Source organism: Schistocerca nitens, chromosome 1, assembly GCF_023898315.1.
Source record: "Schistocerca nitens isolate TAMUIC-IGC-003100 chromosome 1, iqSchNite1.1, whole genome shotgun sequence".
NCBI classification, from domain to species: Eukaryota; Metazoa; Arthropoda; class Insecta; order Orthoptera; family Acrididae; genus Schistocerca; species Schistocerca nitens.
This window is the reverse complement of record NC_064614.1, coordinates 169734696-169758391: the sequence shown is the minus strand read 5'-3', so window position 1 is coordinate 169758391 and position 23696 is coordinate 169734696. Positions and strand designations below refer to the sequence as shown.

The following is a 23696-nucleotide window of genomic DNA, read 5'->3' as shown; positions in this document are numbered from 1 at the left end:
TGTGTGTGTGTGTGTGTGTGTGTGTGTGTGTGTGTGTGTGTGTGAGAGAGAGAGAGAGAGAGAGAGAGAGAGAGAGAGAGAGAGAGAGAGAGGGGGGGGGAGTGGGAGTGGAAACTGACCTATCGGAATCGTGTTCATTATTGTAAAGTTAGCACCTAACTGTTGGCGTAGGATGTGTAATACTTAAGTGGAACATTACTCGTACATTGTATCACACACACACACACACACACACACACACACACCTACACGAAGCCGGCCGAAGTGGCCGTGCGGTTAAAGGCGCTGCAGTCTGGAACCGCAAGACCGCTACGGTCGCAGGTTCGAATCCTGCCTCGGGCATGGATGTTTGTGATGTCCTTAGGTTAGTTAGGTTTAACTAGTTCTAAGTTCTAGGGGACTAATGACCTCAGCAGTTGAGTCCCATAGTGCTCAGAGCCATTTGAACCATTTGAACCACACCTACACGAGACAGGTTCACGTCATAGAAAACCTGCTCACATGTTGGCGCGGCGGCGTCGGTCGAGAGCGACTTCTTAACGTATCTTTTAGCATCTTTTAACAACGAGACTCCGGTGACGTTACAGCTTCGCCGTTCAAATTTGTGCGTTGAGTGGCTCTCTCGTCATCTCGCTCAGGATACCAACTCAAGTGGTGGGGACCTGAAAGAACTACGCACGACTGTTGCCTTGCACAGGATTAGGACAAGGATCTCAAATAGTTGGCAAGATTTGGTGACATAATGCTGTTCTGTATTTTGTTCAAAGGCAAATTAATGACTGAACACGGTCCATGTTTGGTCATTTCGTTTCCCAACAATTGGGTGCTGACTTCGCTGTTCCAGCCGTTGAAAATTCTGAAGAGTGGTGAAAAAGTACGTATACATGTCAAAGTTCGAGATAAGGAAAATTATTCTTTCAATGATAATAATAAAGTAACTTACATACTTAACTTTAACCTTAATTAAAGGCCAGTGGAAAATTACATACACAACAGACACTTAACAGAGTATATCTAATCTGTAGCGCAGAAGATCGAAGTTTAGCCAGAAGTGAGCTATTACTCAAAAAACAGCCGAAGTATGATCTCCTTTTTTGTTCTTGCCAACAAATACTTATTATACAGATCGTTGGTATCTTTGTCAGAATATCTGCGTTTTTGCAGTACCGATTTGAATGAACTTTATGTGAAGGAAAGGAGGTCCACATAGACACCACAGCTACGCTCTGCTCTTGACAACAATAAGAAAAAAGTGTGTTGTCCACAGAAACATCTCAACATCCTTCCGCATTTCGTATTTTTCTAAGCGCAGTAAGGGGCCACAACCTAACCACGAGAAACACCCCCGTACCACTACAGTCTACACCAACTCCTTCGTACTTCACTCTTGGCACTACACATGATGGCAGGTAACGCTCTCCAGGCATTCGGCGAACCCTTCCATCGGATTGCCACAGGGTATAGCGTGATTCATCGCTCCAAATGACTTGTTCTCAGTCATTCTGTGCCCAGTGACGTTGCTTAGCACTGACTACAGAAATATGTGGCTTATATGGACCTGCTAGATCATTGTAATTCATTCCTTTTAACTCGCTTTGCATAGTCATTGTGCTAGCTCGACTGGTGGTGGCACTTTGGAACTCACGCGTTATTCCTTCCACTGATTTAAAGCGATTTTTCAGTCACACTCCGCAATGCTCGATCGCCCCTGTCCGTATGTAAATGAGGTCTTACCGCTGTGGTTGTTCCTTCAATTTTCCAGTTGATAATCACATCACCAACAATAATGATCGAAGCAGACGAAATGAATTAAAATTCGTGCTGCGGCCGGGACTCTAACCCGGGTCTTCTTGCTTATCAGAAATCCTACCATTACACCACAACATCACGATGGTCAACAACGCTGCACGAACTACCTAAGCTGAGTGCCCTCCCCAAGACAAACTTCAATTCATTTTTCCCTTACACATTGTCACTACTGCCAGGGCTCCCCGATATTGGCAAGCACCCCAGCATTGGACGTAGATAATAAAAAGAGACTTAAATGCTTCAGGCAAACATTTAATAATAAGATCTATAAGATCACCAATGGTACAAGGACGTCCCTTTACGTCCAATGCTGGGGTGCTTGCCAATATCGGAGAGCCCTGGCAGTAGTGACAATGTGTAACGGAAAAATGAATTGAAGTTTGTGTTGGGGAGGGCACACAGCTTAGGTAGTTCGTGCAGCAATGTTGGGCATCCTGCTGTGGTGGTGTAATGGTAGTATTTCTGCCTAGCAAGCAAGAAGACGCGGGGTTAGAGTCCCGGCCGCAGTACAAGTTTTTAATTAATTTCGTCTGCTTCGATCATTATCGAAGATAATAAAAAGAGACTTAAATGTCTCAGGGAAACATTTAATTATAACGTCGCCAACAGTTGACTTGTGCAGCTGTAGGAGGGCTGAAATGTTCCTGATGGATTTGTGCCTCAGGTGACGTCCAACGACGAATCCACGTTAGAAATCACTGAGTTCTCCCGGCCGAACCATTAAGCTGTTGCCGCTTCTCTACTGACAACACGGTACTCCCCGTCTCCTTTTTTGTTGCGTGACATCCATTAATCAGCTCTGCATTAAGGACGTCCGGATACTTTTGATCAGATAGTGTATAAAGACGCTTTTTTATTTTTTGTTTTTTGTTGTGGTAAGTTCCTATGGGACCAAACTGCTGATGTCATCGGTCCCTAGGCTTACACACTGCTTAATCTAACTTAAACCAACTTACGCCGAGGACAGCACCCACACCGTGCCCGAGGGAGGACTCGAACTTCTGACTAGGAGAGCCGCGCTAACCGTCGCAGGCCGCCTAAGACCACGCGGCTACCTCGAGCGGCAGGCTTTTATAACGCCGTCTTTTCACCTTGACAGTTAGACATATTCCCATGAGTAACTGGTTTAGAGACAGTATGCTGTCCTGTCTTCACAGTAAACGGGACAATTCAGCATGTCAAATGACTGGGCTGTCGTCAGACCTCGTGCTGGTCACCGACGAGGCAGATCAGCGTGAGGAGGACAATATGTGCGAATTAGGCAGATGAAATTGCGGCCAAACAGTGCACGCATGATCTTCTGACACTTCACCTCCCAGGTCGTGAAGGCACTGGGCTTCTCTGGTACCACTATGTAAACAGTCTATGAAGAGCACCAGGAATGCGGTGGAAAACATCACCGGCAGAGATGTCAATACTGTCGTACGAAATGTTAACCATTATACGCAGACCGTTCTTCCCATAGGAGATGTAATACATGTTGTCTTAAGACAAATATCTCAGCCGGCCGCGGTGGCCGTGCGGTTCTAGGCGCTGCAGTCCGGAACCGCGGGACTGCTACGGTCGCAGGTTCGAATCCTGCCTCGTGCATGGAAGTGTGTGATGTCCTTACGTTAGTTAGGTTTAAGTAGTTGTAAGTTCTAGGGGACTGATGACCTAAGATGTTAAGTCCCATAGTGCTCAGAGCCATTTGAACCATTTTGAACAAATGTCCCAACAACTCAACACTCTCCAGGATCTGTAGTTAATTCTACAGTAAGGTGTATTTTCTGTTGTATAGATATTGGCAACACATAGATAAGACAAAGTAAGCTTCACTTCTTTATTGGCCTCCGGTTTTGGGCCATTGAAACGGAAGAGGAAACGGAATATCGGTGGGGCGTTGTTGGGGCCGGTTAGGAACCTAGTCCCCTGCGCACTCCTTGGCAAAAGAGACCTAGTGGTAGAGCTCCAGGTATGGATTTGCAGAGTATGGATGTATATGTAGGTTCCTAAGAGTGACTGAGTCACGTGTGGTAGATTAAGTGGTCTCATTTTGTTCTGCACGCACTGTATACCAATAATAAAGCCTCAGCCCATCCCTGAATATGTCGTTACTGACAAATTACAAGTAGTAATTGAATGCAGCAAATTCCATGCAATAATTGCTTTCGTTCTCAAAGGGCACCTGAACCATACGATGAAAACACACAACAAACAGTCATCGTCATATTACACAGTACCATGGTGAGCACTTGGCTTAACGGTTTCATGTATGTTACTGAGCACTCCAACGGTACCATTATCTTACGACAGCTGGGTATATTTTAAATCCTCCATAAAAACCCTCCATATATAACTAATACGGAGAATAATGATTTTTTTTAATGATATTCGCTTCGAACGGCTGTACCTAATGTTGTATAATAATCGCTTTCCTTAACGATGCATACTTATGAAATAGTGTACTTCGCTTTGGACAATACACTGAGGTGACAAAAAGATGGGACCGTGATATTCACATATACAGATGGCTGTGGTGTCGCGGCACAAGGTATAAAAGAACAGAGCATTGTTGGAGCTGTGATTTGCACTCGGTGATTCACGTGAAGAGGTTTCCGATGTGAATATGGCCGCGCAACAGACTTTGAAAGCAGAATGGTAGTTGGAGATAGACTCGGGGTACATTTCGTTTCATAAATCGTTCAGGAATTACAAATTCCGAGATCCACAAATGTCAAAATGTGGCAAAAATATCAAATCTGGACTACTTGGAGACCTATTGTAGCCATTCATGGATTTCTTGTTCCCAAACAACGATGGAATTTTTAAGGATAGCAATGCAACATGTCACAGGGCCACAACTGTTCGCAATTGGTTTGAAGAACATTTTGGAGCGTTCTGGACGATTAGAGCGAATGATTTGTCCACCCAGATCGTCCGACATGAATCCCAGCGAACATTTTAGGGACATAATCGAGAGGTCAGTTCGTGCACAAAATCTTGCACCAGCAACACCATCGACATTATGGAAGCCTATAGAGGTAGTATGGCTTCAGTAGTTCTGCAGGAGACTTCCAGCGACTTGTTGAGTCGATCCCATCACGTCGAGTTGCTACAGTACGACGGCCAAAAGTAGGTCCGACGCGATATTAGCAGGTATCCCATAACTTTTTTCAAGTCATTGTATGCCGAAGATCACGACGCGTGAATGTTAATGATGCTTCGAGCTCTTCAAAAGTAATAGCGATCGAGATAAAACGTTAAATTAAACCTTGTGAAACTGGCGTCGTAATAAAGAAATATCATCATTCGACGTAATACGTGCCTATCAGCTGGCATCCCAAGCTACTTCCGGCATGATGGAAGGTGTAATACTCGAATTATAAAGCCGATTCAGGTGTGGAAGCTGTCGAGATACCTCTTCCGGAGAGCTGAGTCGCTGGTATAATTCGTGCTACATCGAATTGCTGAACTTAGTTGAACTGGTAGAAGACCTATATAATAGTAAGCATGTACTGGAGACGCCTTCGACATATATGTAGATGACGTTCGTTGATCATCATCTATTGCAAGTTGCCCAATTATCTCGAAGAGAGATGGGTAAAGAGGTGGTTTTGTTGATAATAGAACGTTTTTGGACAATGTCTGTGGCTGTGAAATAAAGAGATGTGGTAATTGCAAAAAGAAACGTTGATGCTGTGTCCGATGACACGATACCATTGGATATGAGGATATGGAGGAATAGCTCGAGGGATGGTGGTTTCTGTAAGTGGAGTTTTGTTAACACTGTTCCCGTGTGTGCTGGTATACAGGGATTTGAAAGCTACACCAACATCTGAATACACTGATGTCCAAAATTAAAGCGACAAACGGAAATTTTGCAAGACTGTGTTTATCTTGCCACAAAACAGTATAAACAGGCAACAGCAAAGTAGAAACAACGTAACCAATACAGAACGTGAACAACTGCAACGTACGTAACAGTACATGCAAATGTTCTTCCCTTTCTCCAACTTAACAGATCTGCATACACATTGCAACAACTGGTTAATGTGCTCACTATGTGGTGTGACCACCTGTGGCAGCATTACAGGCCTGACAACGACGGAGCTTGCTGTGAATAACACCATCAATGTCGTGTTGAGGCAATAACGCCCATTTTTTCCTGCGGAGCTTCTCACAAGTCTTGGGGATTGGTTGGTGGATGTTGACGAGACCTATCTCCCTAGTGCATCCCGGATATGACTATGGTATTCAAATCGGGAGACCGCGCAGGCCACGCCATGCATACAGTATCTTCCGGTTCCAAGAAAATATCAGCCACTCATTCTCTATGAGATGGAGCACTATCGTCCATCAGTACGAAGTCTGGCCGCACGGCTCCTAGCAACAACCGTATACGAGGTCCCAAGACCTCGTCACTATACCTGAACACAGTTAAACCTTTCCGATTCACCTGTACAATTCCATGAACAGGTGTCTGAATGATAAACATAAATCCTGCCCACACAATTAGTGATTCTCCTCGACATCGGTCTCTTTCCACAATTTTCGGGTCTCGAAATCGTGTTCCACATTCCTTCAGATGCGAATTCGTCAAGAAATACTCTCCAGACCAAATCAGGATTTATCTGTCAAACAACATTGGTCCAATCTTCACCTGTCCTGGTGGCGTGTTGACGACTCCACTCTAAATTTTCCATTCTGTGAAGACGCATTAGAGGCACACATACAGCAGGTCTCCGACAATAGACGCCGTCCCGTCGAAGCCTTCTCTAGACCGTTTACCTCAATACAACACGTTCAGTGGATTCTGGGAGGTCCGATGACAGTTGTTGCGCAGTACTAAGGCGGTATCGCTGTGCCCTTATAGCTAAATAACGGTGCTCTCTTTCTGATATCGCACTGGTCGTCCCTCACCTGGCAACCGAGTGAGGTGGCGCAGTGGTTAGCACAATGGACTCGCATTTGGGAGGACGACGGTTCAATCTCGCGTCTGGCCATCCTGATTTAGGTTCTCCGGTATTTCCCTAAATCGCTCCAGGCAAATGCCGGGATGGTTCCTTTGAAAGGGCGCGGCCGACTTCCTTTCCCGTCCTTCCCTAATCCGATGAGACCGATGACCACGCTGTTTGGTCTCTTCCCCCAAACAACTCAACCCCAACCCTGGCCTGGTCTTCGGGATACAGTTTCGGTCTCTATAAACTATCACCACATCCAAGAAAAAACAGAACTACTCACGTTAAGCTAACGGGCCACATGAGTTTCCGACTGTCCTGCTTCGGTTCTTCCTAAGGTCCTCCACCGCAGTGAGTCCGGTAGGCGTCTTCTCTGTGGCATAATGCACCGTCTGTGACTATGTACATAGCCATTGTGGATGTGGGAGTACCCACAAACACTACTTCGTTTGATAGACGCCCTGAAGTCATCATTGGCGGGATTTTCCGTTGACCGAAATTCCGTCTTCCGTGCAGAGCACGATCGTATGAACATCTGTTGACAGTGTGTATGATTAGACACAGGTCAAGGAAATAGCGGTTTGTTTCTTTAATTTTGGACACCATTGTACATATTCCGAAAGGAAGATTACGACCATGTCTGGTGACTTGAAGGGGTATGAAGGTAGGCTAAAACAATGCGATGTGTTGATATGTGACCAAAGTTGCAGTGGACGAGGCTGTTGGCTAGAGAGATATAACTGGGAATAATTCGGATGGTGACTTGGAAGGGTGTTAGGACTGGCTAAGGAGACGGTGCTAGTGCGGCAGGTAGTGTGGTGGCTGAGGAGAGTGTGTGTTGTGTCAGGCAACGTGTCGTCGCTGCGGCTGTGGCTGCTGCTGCGGCGCGACGTGCGCGCGCCGCTGCTGGAGCTGTACCTGCCCACCGGGCTGTTCGTGTGCATGTCGTGGGGCAGCTTCCTGGTGCGGCCCGCCATGGTGCCCGGCCGCATGGTGCTGCTCGTCACCACCCTGCTCTCGCTCGTCACGCTCTTCGAGTCCTCCAGGTGAGCCACAGTCCTACACAGGTCTCCTTTCCTCTGCAACTCACGTTAACAAGTTCAAAATGGTGCTAATGGCTCTGAGCACTATGGGACTTAAGGGGGGTAGGACGTCAAAGGGGCCGACTTAGAGGAGGAGAGGCACCACAGGACAATTTAATTTGTAGTGCCTATACTTCTACAAACAAATTCATAAAACTTTGTCAGAATGACCAGGAAGGATCCAGGATTCACACTCATAGCAGTGGAAGTTCAAATACATAACAAAATACGAGGGCTATCCACAAAGTACATTACGTTTTGGAATTAAAAATAAATAAAATATTGGAAATTTTTTTTATTATATACAGATGAAAGCCACACTTAAATACTACTTTTCTACATAGTTGTCATTTAAATTAAGGCACTTATCGTAGCGATGGGCGAGCTTGGAAATTCCTTCGTCGTAAAATTCGGCCGCCTGCGCCTTCAACCACGTGGTTAATCAGTAACCCGGTAGAAATACGGTTTTTGTGGATTTCCTGGAAAGAGGCACTACAATAAACTCTCAAAGATATTGCCAAACTCTGCACAACCTCAGAAGAGCAATACAAAACAAGCGCAGGGGAAAGTTGGGCTCAAAGATCTTGCTGATTCACGACAACGCCCGGGCCCACACGGCAAATGCCACTCCTGAAGTTCTCGAATCTTTTAAGTGGGAGTTGTTTTCTCATCCGCCGTACAGTCCCGACCTGGCACCGAGCGACTTCCACTTATTCCCAGCAATGAAGAAGTGGTTGGCTATGCAGCGTTTTGATGACGACGCACAGCTTCAAGCCCCAAAAGCATCAACAATTTTGCACTACTGTGTGATCAGATCACGCAAAGAACGTTAAATTTTCTGTAAATTCCTGTCCCTACAAAGTCAGGGGCTGATAACTAAAATTGTTTGTCTTTACATACTGTCATTATGTCATGCTTTATTCTAGACTGTGTTTAATTTCGTATAAAAATGCATGTTTCTCCACAAAAATAATTTATACGCTTATCTTAATCAGTGAGTTTGCACTTTGAAGCTATAGCCCGCACTAGGCGCAAAAATCTGTGCATTTAACTGTGTTATGTTGGATGATTATAATAAATCTTTGGAATCAAAGAGCTTATTTTGTTTAGTACCTGATGTGATCTCTTGGTTTGTTGCTCGATGTGTGTCTGGTATAGCTCCACTACTGATGAACTTGGACACAGTTCTGAGGAATCATGTTTCAGCACTATGTATTGTCTGTGCGAACGCCTCTGCCACCAGAACTCTTTGTCCATATTCAGCGCCATTAAAATCTTCACATGCCCTGAAGAAGCTGCCCAGCAACATGCTTGCAATCTCGATTTGGGATGAGCTTCATCATGTAGCAGAAACCAGACGTATTCCCCACTTTTTTTCTTTTTTGACGGATTATTGCAGGTCTGTCACAGACAGATATCCCTAACAATATGAAAGGTCTTCAAAACTAGCTTTTGTTTCTGTACAGAACATCAGCAGCACAATCAGCCCATAAGAGCATGATCATCTTCTAGTATTGTACCCTGTCTTCGTAGTTTTCCCATAACAGCTACAGCTACTTGATTACTCTGCTATTCACAATAAAGTGCCTGGCAGGCAGTTCAATGAACCACCTTCAAGATGTCTCTCTACCGTTCCACTCACGAACGGCTAGCGGAAAAACGAGCACTTAAACTCTTGTGTGCGAGCCCTGACTTCATCTATTTTATCGTGATGGTCATTTCTCCCTATGTAGGTGGGTGCCAGCAGAATGTATTTGCAATTGGAGGAGAAAAATTGTGATTGAAATTTGATGAGAAGATCCCATGGCAACGTAAAACGCCTTTGTTTTAACGATTGTCACTCCAATACACGTATCATGTCTATGGCAGTATCTCCCCTATTTCGCGATATTACAAAACGAGCCGCCCTTCTTTGAACTTTTTTCAGTATCATCCGTCAGTCCGATCTGATACGGATCTCACACCGCACAGCAATACTTCATAATAGGGCGGACAAGTGTAGTGTAAGCAGTCTCTTTAGTAGATCTGTTGCACCTTCTAAGTGTTCTGCCAATGAATCGCAGTCTTTGGTTTGCTCTACCCACAATATTATCTATGTGATCGCTCCAACTTAGGTTATTTGTAATTTTAATCCCTAAGTATTTAGTTGAATTTACAGCCTTCAGATTATTATGACTTATTGTGTAATCGAAATTTAGGGGATTTCTTTTAGTACTCATGTGAATAGCTTCACAATTTTGTTTATTCAGGGTCAATTGCCACTTTTCGCACCACAGTGTTATCTTATCTAAATCATTTTGCAATTCATTTTGGTCATATGAAGACTTTAGAAGACGGTAAATGACAGCATCATCTGCAAATAATCTAAGAGGGCTACTCAGATTGTCTCCTATGTCGTTAATATAGATCAGGAACAATACAGGGCCTATAACACTTCCTTGGGGAATGCTGTATATTAATTCTGTTTTACTCGGTGACTTTTTGTCTATTACTGTGAACTGTGACCTTTCTGCCAGTAAATCACGAATCCAGAACTGAAGCGATATTCCATATGCGCACAGTTTGGAACGGTGTCGAAATGGATGCACCACCAAGCTCTACAAACTGAGTACTCCTATTAGAGTCTAGCGATATTTTGCTCTGGTGCAGGTCGACTGCACCCCCGTCGCAAGGAGTGAAGAGCCTGGACGTGTGGCAGCTGTCGTGCATCGTGTTCGTGTTCCTGGCGCTGGTGGAGTACGCCGCCATCTTGTACTGCCTTCGCGGCCCCTTCCGCCAGCATCGCCACACCTGGGCCTCCAACGTCCGCGTAGTTCCAAGCTCGGCCACCACCCATCGTACAAGCGCTACTCCCAAGGCAAAGGTACGGAATCCCAAAAATAAAGTATACAGTTATAATTTGTATATATGGTTAGTTTAAAGAAGAGACTAAACGGGAAGTACATACACTCTAAGACAAAAAATTTTCACCACGAAGGAGTTATGCAAACCGATCACAAACTGCTTTCCACACAGGTATCGACGGAAAATACGAAATTGTAAATTTGGCGGCCTATGGATGAATGTGTGGCGCTGTAGAGCAATTTCACCTCGCAGCAGGTAATATGTACATACCAGGGGATAAAGTTTTTGCAAATTTCATTCTATGTACTGAAACGGAAAGTAACTATGCCTCGCAGACAGGCGCTTGAACAATATGCGCAGATGACAGTCATTTGAGACAGAATGTTTAGTTGCGCTGAAAGAAACCAGTTGCAGTAAACGGCGAATCGCTCGACATTTGAACTCCATTCGACGATGTTGGCAGGACTGGGTGAACCATGGCCGAACACATTGTCAAGAAGGAAGTGGCCAACCTACAGAGATGACGGAACGAGATGACCGAGCAATTGTTAGAGAGGCACTCAGAGCCCCAGATTCAGAATTATTAGCGATTCACCATTATTAGCGATCCGAAGTGCAGGTGGTGCTTCAGCGATCATAAGTGCCATAAGCTGGTCGCAGAAATGGAGCTGAGCTCAGTGCGCCCCTTGTGCCGACTGCCAATGACCTCTGTACACCAACAAACCCGTTTGCAGTGGTGTCAGGCATATTCGAAATGGAATTCCATTGACAGGAGTATGCCTTCAGTGATGAGTCCCACTTTGAACTGAGACCTGCTGTCCAGCAAACATGTGTCTGGAGGTGGCCCAGGCAGTGGTGAGACACAAAGTCTAACTGTCGTTCACAATACACAGCCCGACAACCAGCAATGGTGGTCTGGAGTGCCATTTCACTTCATATCAGGATTCCCTTGGTTGTCATCCGCAGCACCCATAGGACACGGTATTCTACCTCCCCTTCTGTTATCCTTCATGGCAAGCCATCCTGGGCTTACATTTCAGCTAGGCAATGCCCGCTCTTCAAATGGCGAGAGTGTCTACTGATCATCTTCATGCTTGCCCCGGCCTGCAGGGTCGCCAAATCTCTTCCTAGTTGAGGCTGGATCCTCCAACCAGCTTGCGATTTTGATGATATAAAACACCAGTTGGACAGAATTTGGCACGATATCCCTCAGGGGAACAATCAACAACACTATCAATCAGTACTAAGTCAAATAACTGCTTGCATAAAGGCCAAAGGTACACCAAAGCGTTATTGACATGCTCAATTTTTGAAGTTCTTTATCTTGAATAAATCATGCAATTTTTCTGAAATTTTAATCATTTTTTTGTCTGTACATGTACATCACATCTACCGATTTCCGCCTCAGTCGGATAATTCCTTCCTGATGGGTCGGTTTTTTTCTTTTTCTGTATTTGAGTGTATATCAGTGAGTGGTATATTTAATTAAGAACTGATGTACTAAATCTTATAAAATCTCACATCCGCAAGATAAATAATGATAGGATTCTCAAAAATTCTTTCTTGCCTCTTTTCATTCCCGCTCAGCATCTTTGCAGTTTATTAGTACTGTTTTGTAACTACTAGTTGGTGTGTTGTTTTAATGTAAGAGACATGTTTTGCAATTTTTTCTGATTAAAAGTAGGGACAATATATTTCAAAAAAAGTTTTGCTAGTATGTATAATTTGCACTGGATTGTCTAAGTAGACCAGTCCCATCACAGTGAGCCTTCTGTCTTTTCTTATATTGTAGAGTAATATGGTTTTAATTCTCATCATATGCTACAGAAGATATGTGTTATGTTCATCAGCTGGTGAATATTAATTACTACATTTAATTCTTCTCCGTAGTTCATAGCTCTGCGCCCTGATTGTCAAAGTCAGACTGATGTATTCATCAGTCTGACTGACAGAGACAGACGGAAGAGACACCTACAGGATCTGAGAAGAACTTCAACGGAGACGTCGGTGTGGGTAGCTTTCTGGAAAAAGCAAAAAAAGACGGAAATAAGACGGAAATGGGAGAACTGAGGCATAAAGTGGAGGAGATAACTGATTTCCTAAAAATACCAACCAGGGATATTAATACAAGAGCAAATGAAGAAAACTCTAGAAAAGGAAAGCCACCTAGACACAGAAAACCAAAACTGATGGAAAAAACATACAAACTAAATACAACAACAAAGTTAAACCAGAGGGAACGACAATATACAGAAATCCTCTGCTCCAGCAACAAAATCAGCTACAAGTCCAAATCAATACACATGAGCAGCATAATAAAACCCGAAATCAGGTTAATGAACTAGAGGAACCGACTTGGAGTACTGTGGCGGGGAGGAGCTGGTACAGAAGAAACCAGAGTAATAATGAAACCATAATGGGTACAAAAAAAGACGAAGAAATGCAAGCAGCAGAAACAAAAGCGTGGCTGTACATCGGTAACTTAAAGAGAACCACCACAACTTCTACAGTAGTGAAATACCTTAACAAGAACGGAATACTGGGACAACTAGAATGTGAAGAACTGCACACACTGGGCGACAAAAAGCTTTCAAAGTAGGCATTCTGTTTGAAAAGCTACAAATCACACAAGAACCAGAATTCTGGCCATAAAACGCAAAAGTACGTCGATTTCGTTTCCCAAGACGATCAATGGAAGAGGGAGCAGAGCTCAAGTAAACTAAGAAGAAAACCAGAAGAGCAAGAAATAAAAGCAGTCTTGTGGAATACAGAGGGAGTAAAAAGTGCTCTTAACCTAACACCAACAGACATTCTGCAAAACTCGGATCTTGCAGTTCTAACAGAAACCTTCCTGTTAGACGGCTAGCAACATAAAGATTTCTATAATTATCACCTAATGGCAAAGAAGGGAGAAAGAGGACGACCCATGGGAGGAATATCTATCCTACTGAAACCCTGGATGACGCCCACCAAAAAAATCATAAAACAAGGAAGTAGTATGCTAGTAGAAGCAGCAAACATAAATATAATTGCAGCCGATTTTAAACCGCACACAAATGCTGTAGAAATAATTGACGAGATAGTCACACTCATCAAACAATGCGACAGCAAACCCACCATTATTGCAGGCGATCTCAACTGCAGAATAGACACAGAAAAACTATAAAACAAAACTAGTCGTTGAAACCCTAGAAGAAGATGGTTTCACCCTACTTAACGATAGACAGATACCTACATACATATGCCACAATGGGAAAAGCACCATTGATATCGCATTAACAAGAGGAGAAATAGAAGGAAGTATTCAACCAATATGGCACGACTCCATTACCTCCTATATGAAAGCACATTCCAATGAAGGAAGATAAAAATAAATATCGTCACGTCACCGCCAGCAAGAAAGACCCACCAAATCACACAAAGAAAAATTGATATAGAAAAATTAACAAACCAGCAAGAACAATTAACACAAATAGAAACTTTCATAGAGGAAGGAGACCTTGAAAAAGCAACAGACCAAATAGAAGACCTCTTAAAAAATTCAGTGATACAAACAATCCCCATAACAAGGACGGCAAAAAGATTGTTCGATGCTGAATGCTGCAGCAAAAGGAACACTGTTCTAAGAACGCTTCACAGACTAATAAACCGGCATGACGAGGAAACATGCAAACTTTACGCACAAGAGAGGAGAATCTACAAAAAAAAAAACTAATAGAAGAGAAGAAAAAAGAATACATGGAAAGAGAGGAAAAAAGAAAAGCGGATAAAGCAGAGAAAGACCCATACATAGCAGCAAGACCAAGAAAAATGGCTCATACACCAAATATAGACCTGAAGGATACTGAACAAACGAGGAATCAAAACACCCCCAAAGAAAGAGAAACAACATCAAACTAAGGAAAAAGACAATATATGGGAACCTCTAAACGAAGAAGACGTGAAAGACGTAATAAAAGCACTGAAGAACAAGAAAGCAGGAGGACCCAACAATATATATAATGAACATACAAAAGATGCACAAGAGGCCCTCCAACACATATGGACCAAACTATTTAACAAACGCCTGGAACTTGGAAGAATTCCGACACAATGGAGATATTCGACAATAAAAGTTCTCTACAAAGGTAGAGGAGACCCAATGGACCCAAACAAGTACAGAGGCATAGCCCTGGAAAATACTCAATTCAAGATGTTTTCAAAGATAATAACAAAAAAAAAATATCCAAGCCTCTGTGAACAGTCATCTCTCAGAACGACAAATGGGTTTCAGATCTGGAAGATCAACACTTACGTCAGTCAGGCTTCTTCTAAACAACATCGACGAAGCGCTACAAAAGAAACAAATGTTCTACACGGTGTTCACAGACTTTACCAAAGCCTTCGACCTATTGGAAAACACAATGGGAGAAGATAGCGTATGAGCAAGAATAATCAATTCAATCCTCGAATACAACTTAATCACAATATCAGACAACCTCTCTTTTTCGAACCCCATTCTGCAATCGAACGGAGTCTTACAGGGTGAACCAATGAGCCCTTGGCTGTACATTCTTGCCACTGAAGAAGTACTCCGAATTGGAGAAAATGAAGAAGATGTGTATGTATATGCAAACGCTGACGACATAGGCGTAGGTTCAACAGATATACAGAAGCTGCAGAGAATCATTGAGGAAATAGACAGATGGTGCAGTGAACACAAACTACACATAAACATAGCAAAGAAAGAAATAGTAATTTTCAGAAAAGGAGGCAAACACCCAAGAATGCGGAAATCAGCATCAGAGGACAAAAAATAAAAATCTCATCAGACTTTAAATACCTAGGAGTGACATTGCAACCAACAGCCAAATGCTTCACAAAACATACAACAGAATGTGCAGCCCAAGCAATAATAGCAACACAGGACATCAAAAACATCCGCCTACTCAGTCTAGGAACAGCCATGAAATTATTCAACACATAAATTTTGCCAATCCTGGCCTATGGGATGGAGGATATATGGGACGACCTGACAGAAAAAAATCTAGAAACACTAGAAAAGGTAAAATCTACCTATCTAAAAAGAGCACTAGGTCTCTCAAAGGCAACAAGATCTAGACTAGTGTACCTGCTAGCGAGAGAGACATTCCTAATTGACGACATCAGACTTCGATATATGATGCCACACACCAGGGCTTCCAGAAAGCAACTGAAGATCATGGACAAACAAGAAAAAATATGGCCGGAGTTCTATGGCACCGAAGCAATGACGAACCGCTCATGGACAGCACCAAACTTCGAACAGAGACATGTCGTAACTAGACTTTCTATTCACGGCTTTCATCATCTAATCTGCAAAAACAAAACTTATCACGACCCAACCACAGCATGTGTATGTGAACTGTGTAACGAAGCCTGTGAACGATATCACATAGAACTGTGCAGTAAAAGAGTGAAATCGATAAATGAATATCCAAAAATGTAAAATGTAAATGTAAAATGTTAAGCAAAGTAACTGTATATGGGTATTTGACTGCAATTTTATTAAAAACAAAACTGTATTTTCTTAATCGATTTTTCTATCGACATAACCCATAATCATACATTTTCTTCTTTTTTTGCATTAAAATTACCTCAATTACTTAATATTACTTCTACTCTCACATTAATTTCGTTTTGAGCAAGTAACAGTATGACTCAAAATCTAAATCTTGAACCTGAGTTCCAATACAAATCTTGAAATCGCAAAATGTGTTATGTTAACTTTCAAGTCACTAAGGTAAAGTGACTGGTTTCAATAACACTCTACTTTACGATGCATGGTGCTATTGGAGGTAGTAAGTCTTTGCCGTCCTCCACTGTTTCAGTTGACCTACCTAGGCGGCCATTTATATGGGGACCCATATTTTAATGTGGATTCTTCTGCCTTTTATGGATATAGAAATCACTGCTAAACATAAAAATGGCAGTCAAGTACATATCTTTTAGCGGTTCTTTAGTACTTCCTGTATGTTTACATCTGTTGTTGGAAACTCAGGGCAGGATATATCTTAAATTTCGAACTCTTCTTTCAGATACACTTACATCAAAGTGGAAGATACGTTTCAACTTAAATTCCTCAGGTATATTCACATTAAGATAATGCTGTTACTTGGCTGATAACATAAGAATACTTGTTACTTCTATTCTACAGTCTTGTGTTAATAAATGTGTAATTAGCTAATTACTCAAAGAAATTAAATCGTATATTTTGCGATTGAACATATTGGTGAGAAATCAGCTTAACATTACTTAATTCTGTTTACTTGTGTTTTCAGAAACATGTTCAATGACTGGCCAAAATTCTTATGAATTTGTATTCGTGTACACGAAATTCTGAAGCATTTCTGAAAATTTGTAAAAGGTTCAATTTAATACATTTTATGACTGCCCAATGTGCATACATTTTCATGTTTCTATGTAAAATAGGTATTTTTACAGCCTTTGAAAGCGTATCTATGTAGACTAAGACAGTCCAAAAGCGTATAAAAATAAATATTGCATGTGACCATTCCCACATACCTGTAGAACTCAACTAAAAGAGTTTTCTTGATTATACAACCAACTGAATTTGTTTCAGTGCTGTGAAGTTTAAATGAACTCACTCAAAGATAATGTTAACAACTGTATGTTATATTTCAAATGAGTCAGAAAATTTAGTAAAAGGCTACAATAATTTATTTTGTAAAGTTATACTTGTCAAATATGTCCTATCAATTGTCGAAATATTATTTGAATTCTAGTATAATTTTTAGTCGCCTTGTACAACAATGCATGTGGAACTAGACTTGGTTTCAAAGAGGGCCAGAAGCCTATCGTTCTGCTGTTGCTGTTTGAGGCTTTTACGTACAAATGTTCACTGTATTTAGGTGGCTTCCACACTTTAAGAAAATCAAGGGCGCATTGATGATGGGGGAAATTATCGATAGCACTTTCTACTTGCACTGAAGGGTAATATCTTATTTTCCAAATTCAGAAGTTTAGTACATCTGAAATGAGAATGGCATCTAATATCTTGAAGAACATTTGAACAAATTATAGTCTGCATTGAGAAAGATGACACAAGTGTGCGACAGTGCATATTCAAATAAAACCAAAATAAAAATAATAAATATCACTGAGCCATGCAGCACCTTAGATTATGTCTATTGTAGGGTAATGTGTTACACAATTCCAAAATCTGAAAATGCACAGTGTTTTACTGGTAAGTAGTGTGAGTGTGTGGGTTTTATTTTGTCAAGTTGCACAATGGATTGATGCAACAAGTACCCTTTGGCTCCTGCAAGAAACAATTTCCACCTCACACTGCTACAGAAGTCAGACAGACGCTCCTAATGTACCAACAAGAACTGCTTGAAAAACATTCGGCAACAAATATCTTCTGGGGTTGTCTGCTGTAAGGAAAAGGCACAAAAATATTCTATATTCTTACGTAACTAGTGGAATATTTGGGTACTGGAGTATTGCTAGTTAGTGTAAGAAGAACATTAAACGAACGAAAAATATTATTTATTGCAAAAAATTCTGAGAAATCAACTGAAACTTTTTCTTATAAAAAAATAATAAATTTCTGGGTTCTTTTTGGAACAGTAGATTGCCTCTTACGGATAGAAATGCTATTATTTTACAAAGTATGGAAAGGATCTTTTCTCCCTTTTCTTTAAGAATGTTATTTACTCGGCAGAATGGCTGAGAGCCACGCCTACACAAATTAAATAACTTTACTAGGTACGGTCAAGGCTGTCGTGTGAGAAATGTAATGGAGTGTACTGTTGCAGAGGACAGATGGGGCTCGCATACGCTGTAGCGCACAATACCATGAGCTGTGATAACTGCTGCCTGCATCGCTCGCTGCTGACAAATAACACAACTATCTCTTTCTATCTGGATTGACTTTCGCCAATCAAACTCTCCCTATGCCATAATGAAGTCAAGGACCCCTGTCTGCCCCTAGTCTAACTATTGGCATGGTACACCGGTCAGATAACCAGTCCATCGTGATGCCACTCAATATTCGCTCGCAGGCATTTAACTAGTACTCTGTCTGTGTTTTGACCACACAATAAGTGTGACGGCCAACACAGTGAACAATGCTTAATCACGAGCGACTCAATATAGAGTATCACTCCGATTCGCTAATGACAGAGGTGCTCTCCCAGTGAAGTACTGAGGAGAGACTTTGTTCCTCGCTCTTTGCTTACATGTACGACTGCACTCGCTCTCGTTACATGTTCCTGCTCCAAGAGCGACAACGGAACGGCTCCTTTTTCTGGAAACGTTGCAAGGGTATATCATTCGCTGTCTTCCCTCACTCCTTTGGCTCTTTGCATCAGAAATATTCCGCCAATCAGCGTTGCTCTTTTAAATGGGAGAATGACGCTTCGTTTAAGTCGACCAATGCAGACAGATGTAGCATCTCCATTAGGCGTGTACTGTCCTGTGAGAACTCCACAACTGCGCAGTTGGTCTTTCAAAAAATGTGTCTTTTTGATGCTCCCACACAATGTAGTGGAATTTGCTTTTAAATCGAACACGGGGTCATTATCCCTTTGCTCTGGCAAATGCTGTCCTCTCTCTGGGCAGTCTTTCCAGCCAAAGTAGGTATGTGCCAACCCACTCCTCTGAAGGGACGGACCTCCCAGCGGGCCGGCCGCCTCCCTAGAACGAAAATTCCTGTGGCCATCATGTTGTGTACGCCAGCCTCGACTTTTTCAATCCTGGAGCGCACTTGCGATTTACTTATTAGATCTGCATATCGCTTACATGAATTCATACAAAATTGACTCTACCTTATCGAGTTCGTGTTCTAATGAAGCGTCTTGATATGCAGAATACGATTCTGAGGACGAAATATATAAGAAATGGTCAGGAGACCCCACCACCTTACAGTAGTACTTAGAAATATCTTTAACCGTTTGGTGCCAATGCGCTGCTCTGCAGCACACATCTAGTAGGTCATCAACTACAGTTCTGGATGTTTCTGGCCAATCCCGTTTCATCGCCAGCTCATGAAAGCATTTTCTTGTCCAGGATGGAGTCGTACAACTGTCACTGCATCTCGCATCTTGGTCGCCAAACACCTCGATCTAGCCAATCTTCCTCATTCTCATCTGTACCTTCTCTCTCATCGCTTCTTGGAGACCCTGTGGTGAACCTTTTCGTGATTTTCCTCTTCTTCTCCTACCAGGAGGTTGCCATGAAAGTGCTCTCTTTGGGCATCCGTCTTCTATTCTTTTGACATGCTGTAACACACCTAGCTGTCTTTCTTCCATTGTCTGTAATACTACAATGGGCGTCCAACATTTCTGTTATTTTCTCATTTGTTATGGGCTATGTCGGGAAGTTCTACGTGCTCTTGTCATGTGGTCGTTTTCTTCTGTGAGTTCTCAACATTCATTGCCATAACTTGTTATCAGCTGCACGATGGATCTGTATAACCATATTTTAACCTTTAACCTTTTTTTTTAGGATAAAAGTATCATATGAAGCAATTGTATGACAAATACATTTTCGCGTCTTTTACTAGTGCAAATTGTGTTGAGCAGATTTCAAAGAGAAAATAGTAGGATACTTGCGTTTATAGTTCCTCATTAACTTCATTGCAACACTTATGCTTACCTTTCTTGACAATTATTGTAATATTTTGAAAATAATAATAAGCCTGTGACAGTGCTGCAGCTGAGAAAGCCATAGCAAGAATGCATGCTTATTTTGTGAACTGGAAAGGAAAATTTAGGTACATTACACACAACCATAATTCTTTCCTTCAGGAATAAAAAGGACAGATATACATTACAAACTGGACATATTTTCTGCCATGTTTACTTACTAACTATTTTAAATATTAACAATTTGTTAATCATAAAAACTATGTAATATTACCAATCAATAATCAGATACACATTATATATTTTATCCTAAGGTTTATCTTCGCTATATTTACGAGAAGAATGAATTCATTCTAGCAGTTTCTTGTTACAAAGAAGATAATCGTAAAATTCTGTGCAAGATAAATTGGAATAGGTTTTCTCGGTAATGATAGCTGCCTTCTTTCCTTTAATATTTCATTAAACGAACATATCTGCCTGGGTATTTTCATCAGACTCCACCCTTTCTGAGTTTAATGTCCACATTCACTGACTAATGATAGTAGGTAGTACGTTTGTCCGCACAGTTGATCATCCACTGATTTTCACATCTAAGTCGGAATTGTTGTCAGTTGTGCCAGCTATCGGTAGACTTGAAGTATTGTCATTGTGTGAGTGAAACCAGCCAACAATGCGCCGCCCTTTTGTTTGACTGCGGACTGTTAACGGAAAACGTGCATGCATGTCAAACAATATTCAATAACCACTACTGACACTCACAGCATAACTCACATTCTTCACGAAACTGATTTCCATAAGGCTACTGTCCCATCAGCAAAGATGGTTTAAGTGATGCTCCTTTACATCTGTTTTCGCTTTGGTTTCACTTGTCTCGAAGTCCATGAAGGTCGGCAAGTTAGGTGGTGGGGTAGGGAATGCCTGCTTTTCTTTTCAACATATCTCTTATTGTTTCTTCAGGCATAAGTAGAGTTAAGCCAAATGCGCTATATATTGTTCAAATATACCGGGTGATCAAAAAGTCAGTATAAATTTGAAAACTGAATAAATCACAGAATAATGTAGATTGAGAGGTACAAATTGACACACATGCTTGGAATGACATGGGGTTTTATTAGAATAAAAAAAATACAAAAGTTCAAAAAATGTCCGACAGATGGCGCTTCATCTGATCGGAATAGCAATAATTAACATAACAAAGTAAGACAAAGCAAAGATGATGTTCTTTACAGGAAATGCTCAATATGTCCACCATCATTCCTCAACAATAGCTGCAGTCGAGGAATAATGATGTGAACAGCACTGTGAAGCATGTCCGGAGTTATGGTGAGGCATTGCCGTCGGATGTTGTCTTTCAGCATCCCTAGAGATGTCGGTCGATCACGATACACTTGCGACTTCAGGTAACCCCAAAGCCAATAATCGCACGGACTGAGGTCTGGGGACCTGTGAGGCCAAGCATGACGAAAGTGGCGTCTGAGCACACGATCACCACCAAACGACGCGCGCAAGAGATGTTTTCCACGTCTAGCAATATGGGGTCGAGTGCCATCCTGCATAAACATTGTACATTCCAGCAGGTGTTTATCAGCCAGGCTGGGAATGATGCGATTCTGTAACATATCGGCGTACCTCTCACCCGTAATGGTAGCAGTTACAAAACCACAATCACGCATTTCCTCGAAGAAAAAAGGCCCAATAACGGTCGATGTGGTAAGTCCAACCCATACCGTGACTTTCTCGTCGGGCAGTGGAGTTTCCACGACAGTTCTAGGAATTTCGGTAGCGCAAATTCTGCAGTTGTGGGCGCTGACAGACCCTCGGAGCGTGAAATGAGCTTCGTCGGTCCACAACACGTTACTCAACCAATCGTCATCTTCCGCCATCTTTTGAAACGCCCACACCGCAAATGCCATCCGCTTCACTAAATCGCCAGGTAACAGTTCATGACGCCGATGGATTTTGTACAGATAGCATCGGAGGGTACGCCTAAGTGCCAACCAAAAAGTGGTGTATGGAATGCCGGTGCGATGTGCGACTGCATGAGCGCTGACTTCCCCGTGCATAGACGAACCCGCTACAGTCTCCATTTCTTTCTGAACTGTCTCAGCAGCATTATGCCTTGTGCTCGGTCGGCCACTACGGGGTCTATCATCTAAACAACCCGTGGCTTCGAACTTCGAAATCATTCTCGCCACAGCTGCATTTGTCAACGGACCTTTACCCATTGGAATCCCCTTCCTATGGCGATAGGATCGTAACGCTGAACTAGCACATTCCCCATTGTGATAATACAGCTAAAGCGCCTTTTCAAGTAACGTCAACATGTTGCGACTGCTGGCACATCTGATTCTCTCTCTCATTACAGCTCCTTTTATACACGATTGTCATGCGCAGTCACTGACGTTTTGCTGTCCAGCGCCATCTGTCGGACATTTTGTAAACTTTGTTGTTGTTTTTTTTGTTCTAATAAAACCCCATGTCATTCAAAGCAAATGTGTCAATTTTTACCTCTCTATCTATATTATTCCGTGGTTTATTAAGTTTTCAAATTTATACTAACTTTTTTGATCACCCGGTATATTTCTATAACGTTCTACTTCTAGGAAATTTGTTTTCCACAATATTTAATTAAATAAGGAATGTTATTGTCTGCATTTTGGTTTTCTCCGGACACAGGGACACTTGTGTGAAAACCAGGATTGTCCCAGCAAAACCGGGACATGTGGTCAGCCGAGTGTAAATAGACACTGTCGGTGTGGACACTAGAGAACAAAATTTCATCCCTTCAGATGGCCCGGCGTTTGTATTTTGTTTTAGAGCGGCAGCGCCAACGGCAGAGCGCGGAAGCTGTCGTGGCGCGTGCGCAGTGCGGCCCGCCGGCTGCGCAGGTGTCTGCGCGTGCGCAGTAAGGCGCCCACCCCTGGAGTGGCTGAGGCTGGCGCCGGCAGCAGTGCAGGTGGCGGTGGGGACAGTGACGGCTGGTGCCTGCAGGACCGCGTCGCGCTCGTCGCCTTCCCCGTCTGCTTCCTCGTCTTCAACGTCGCCTACTGGAGCGCACACCTCTCCATCCACCAGAAGGAGCACATCGCCTGCAAGCCCGCCGCCTGAACACAGGGGGCAGCACCAAGGAGACCCTGTTCCTGGGGCAGTGTTCCACATGATATAAAAATGAAAAGACTGAAATTAATGCCACTATTCGCCCAGAATAAGATGTCTCCTTAATTTCTATTGGTATGTGAAGTAATGTTTCATGGATCTCAGAACTTCTCAACAAAACATAGTAGTGTGAAGTGCGTGCTTGTTGATGATGGAAACGCCAACTGTAGTTTTCTTTGAAGGGAAAAACCGAGAATGAACAGAGAATAGACCACTAACAGTAGCATCTCTGTAGT

At 42.6% G+C, this 23696-nt stretch overlaps 1 protein-coding gene across 1 annotated transcript in view; it reads left to right on the top strand.

Moving 5' to 3' along the window:
* LOC126234658 (glycine receptor subunit alpha-2-like) overlaps positions 1-23412 on the top strand; it is a 28898-nt gene extending 5486 nt beyond the window's left edge. The window contains exons 2-4 of the mRNA XM_049943427.1: positions 7597-7795; positions 10481-10582; positions 23193-23412. Coding sequence (XP_049799384.1) covers positions 7597-7795; positions 10481-10582; positions 23193-23412 — 521 coding nt within the window. The remainder of the gene's footprint in view (positions 1-7596; positions 7796-10480; positions 10583-23192) is intronic.
* Positions 23413-23696: the final 284 nt, after the last annotated feature.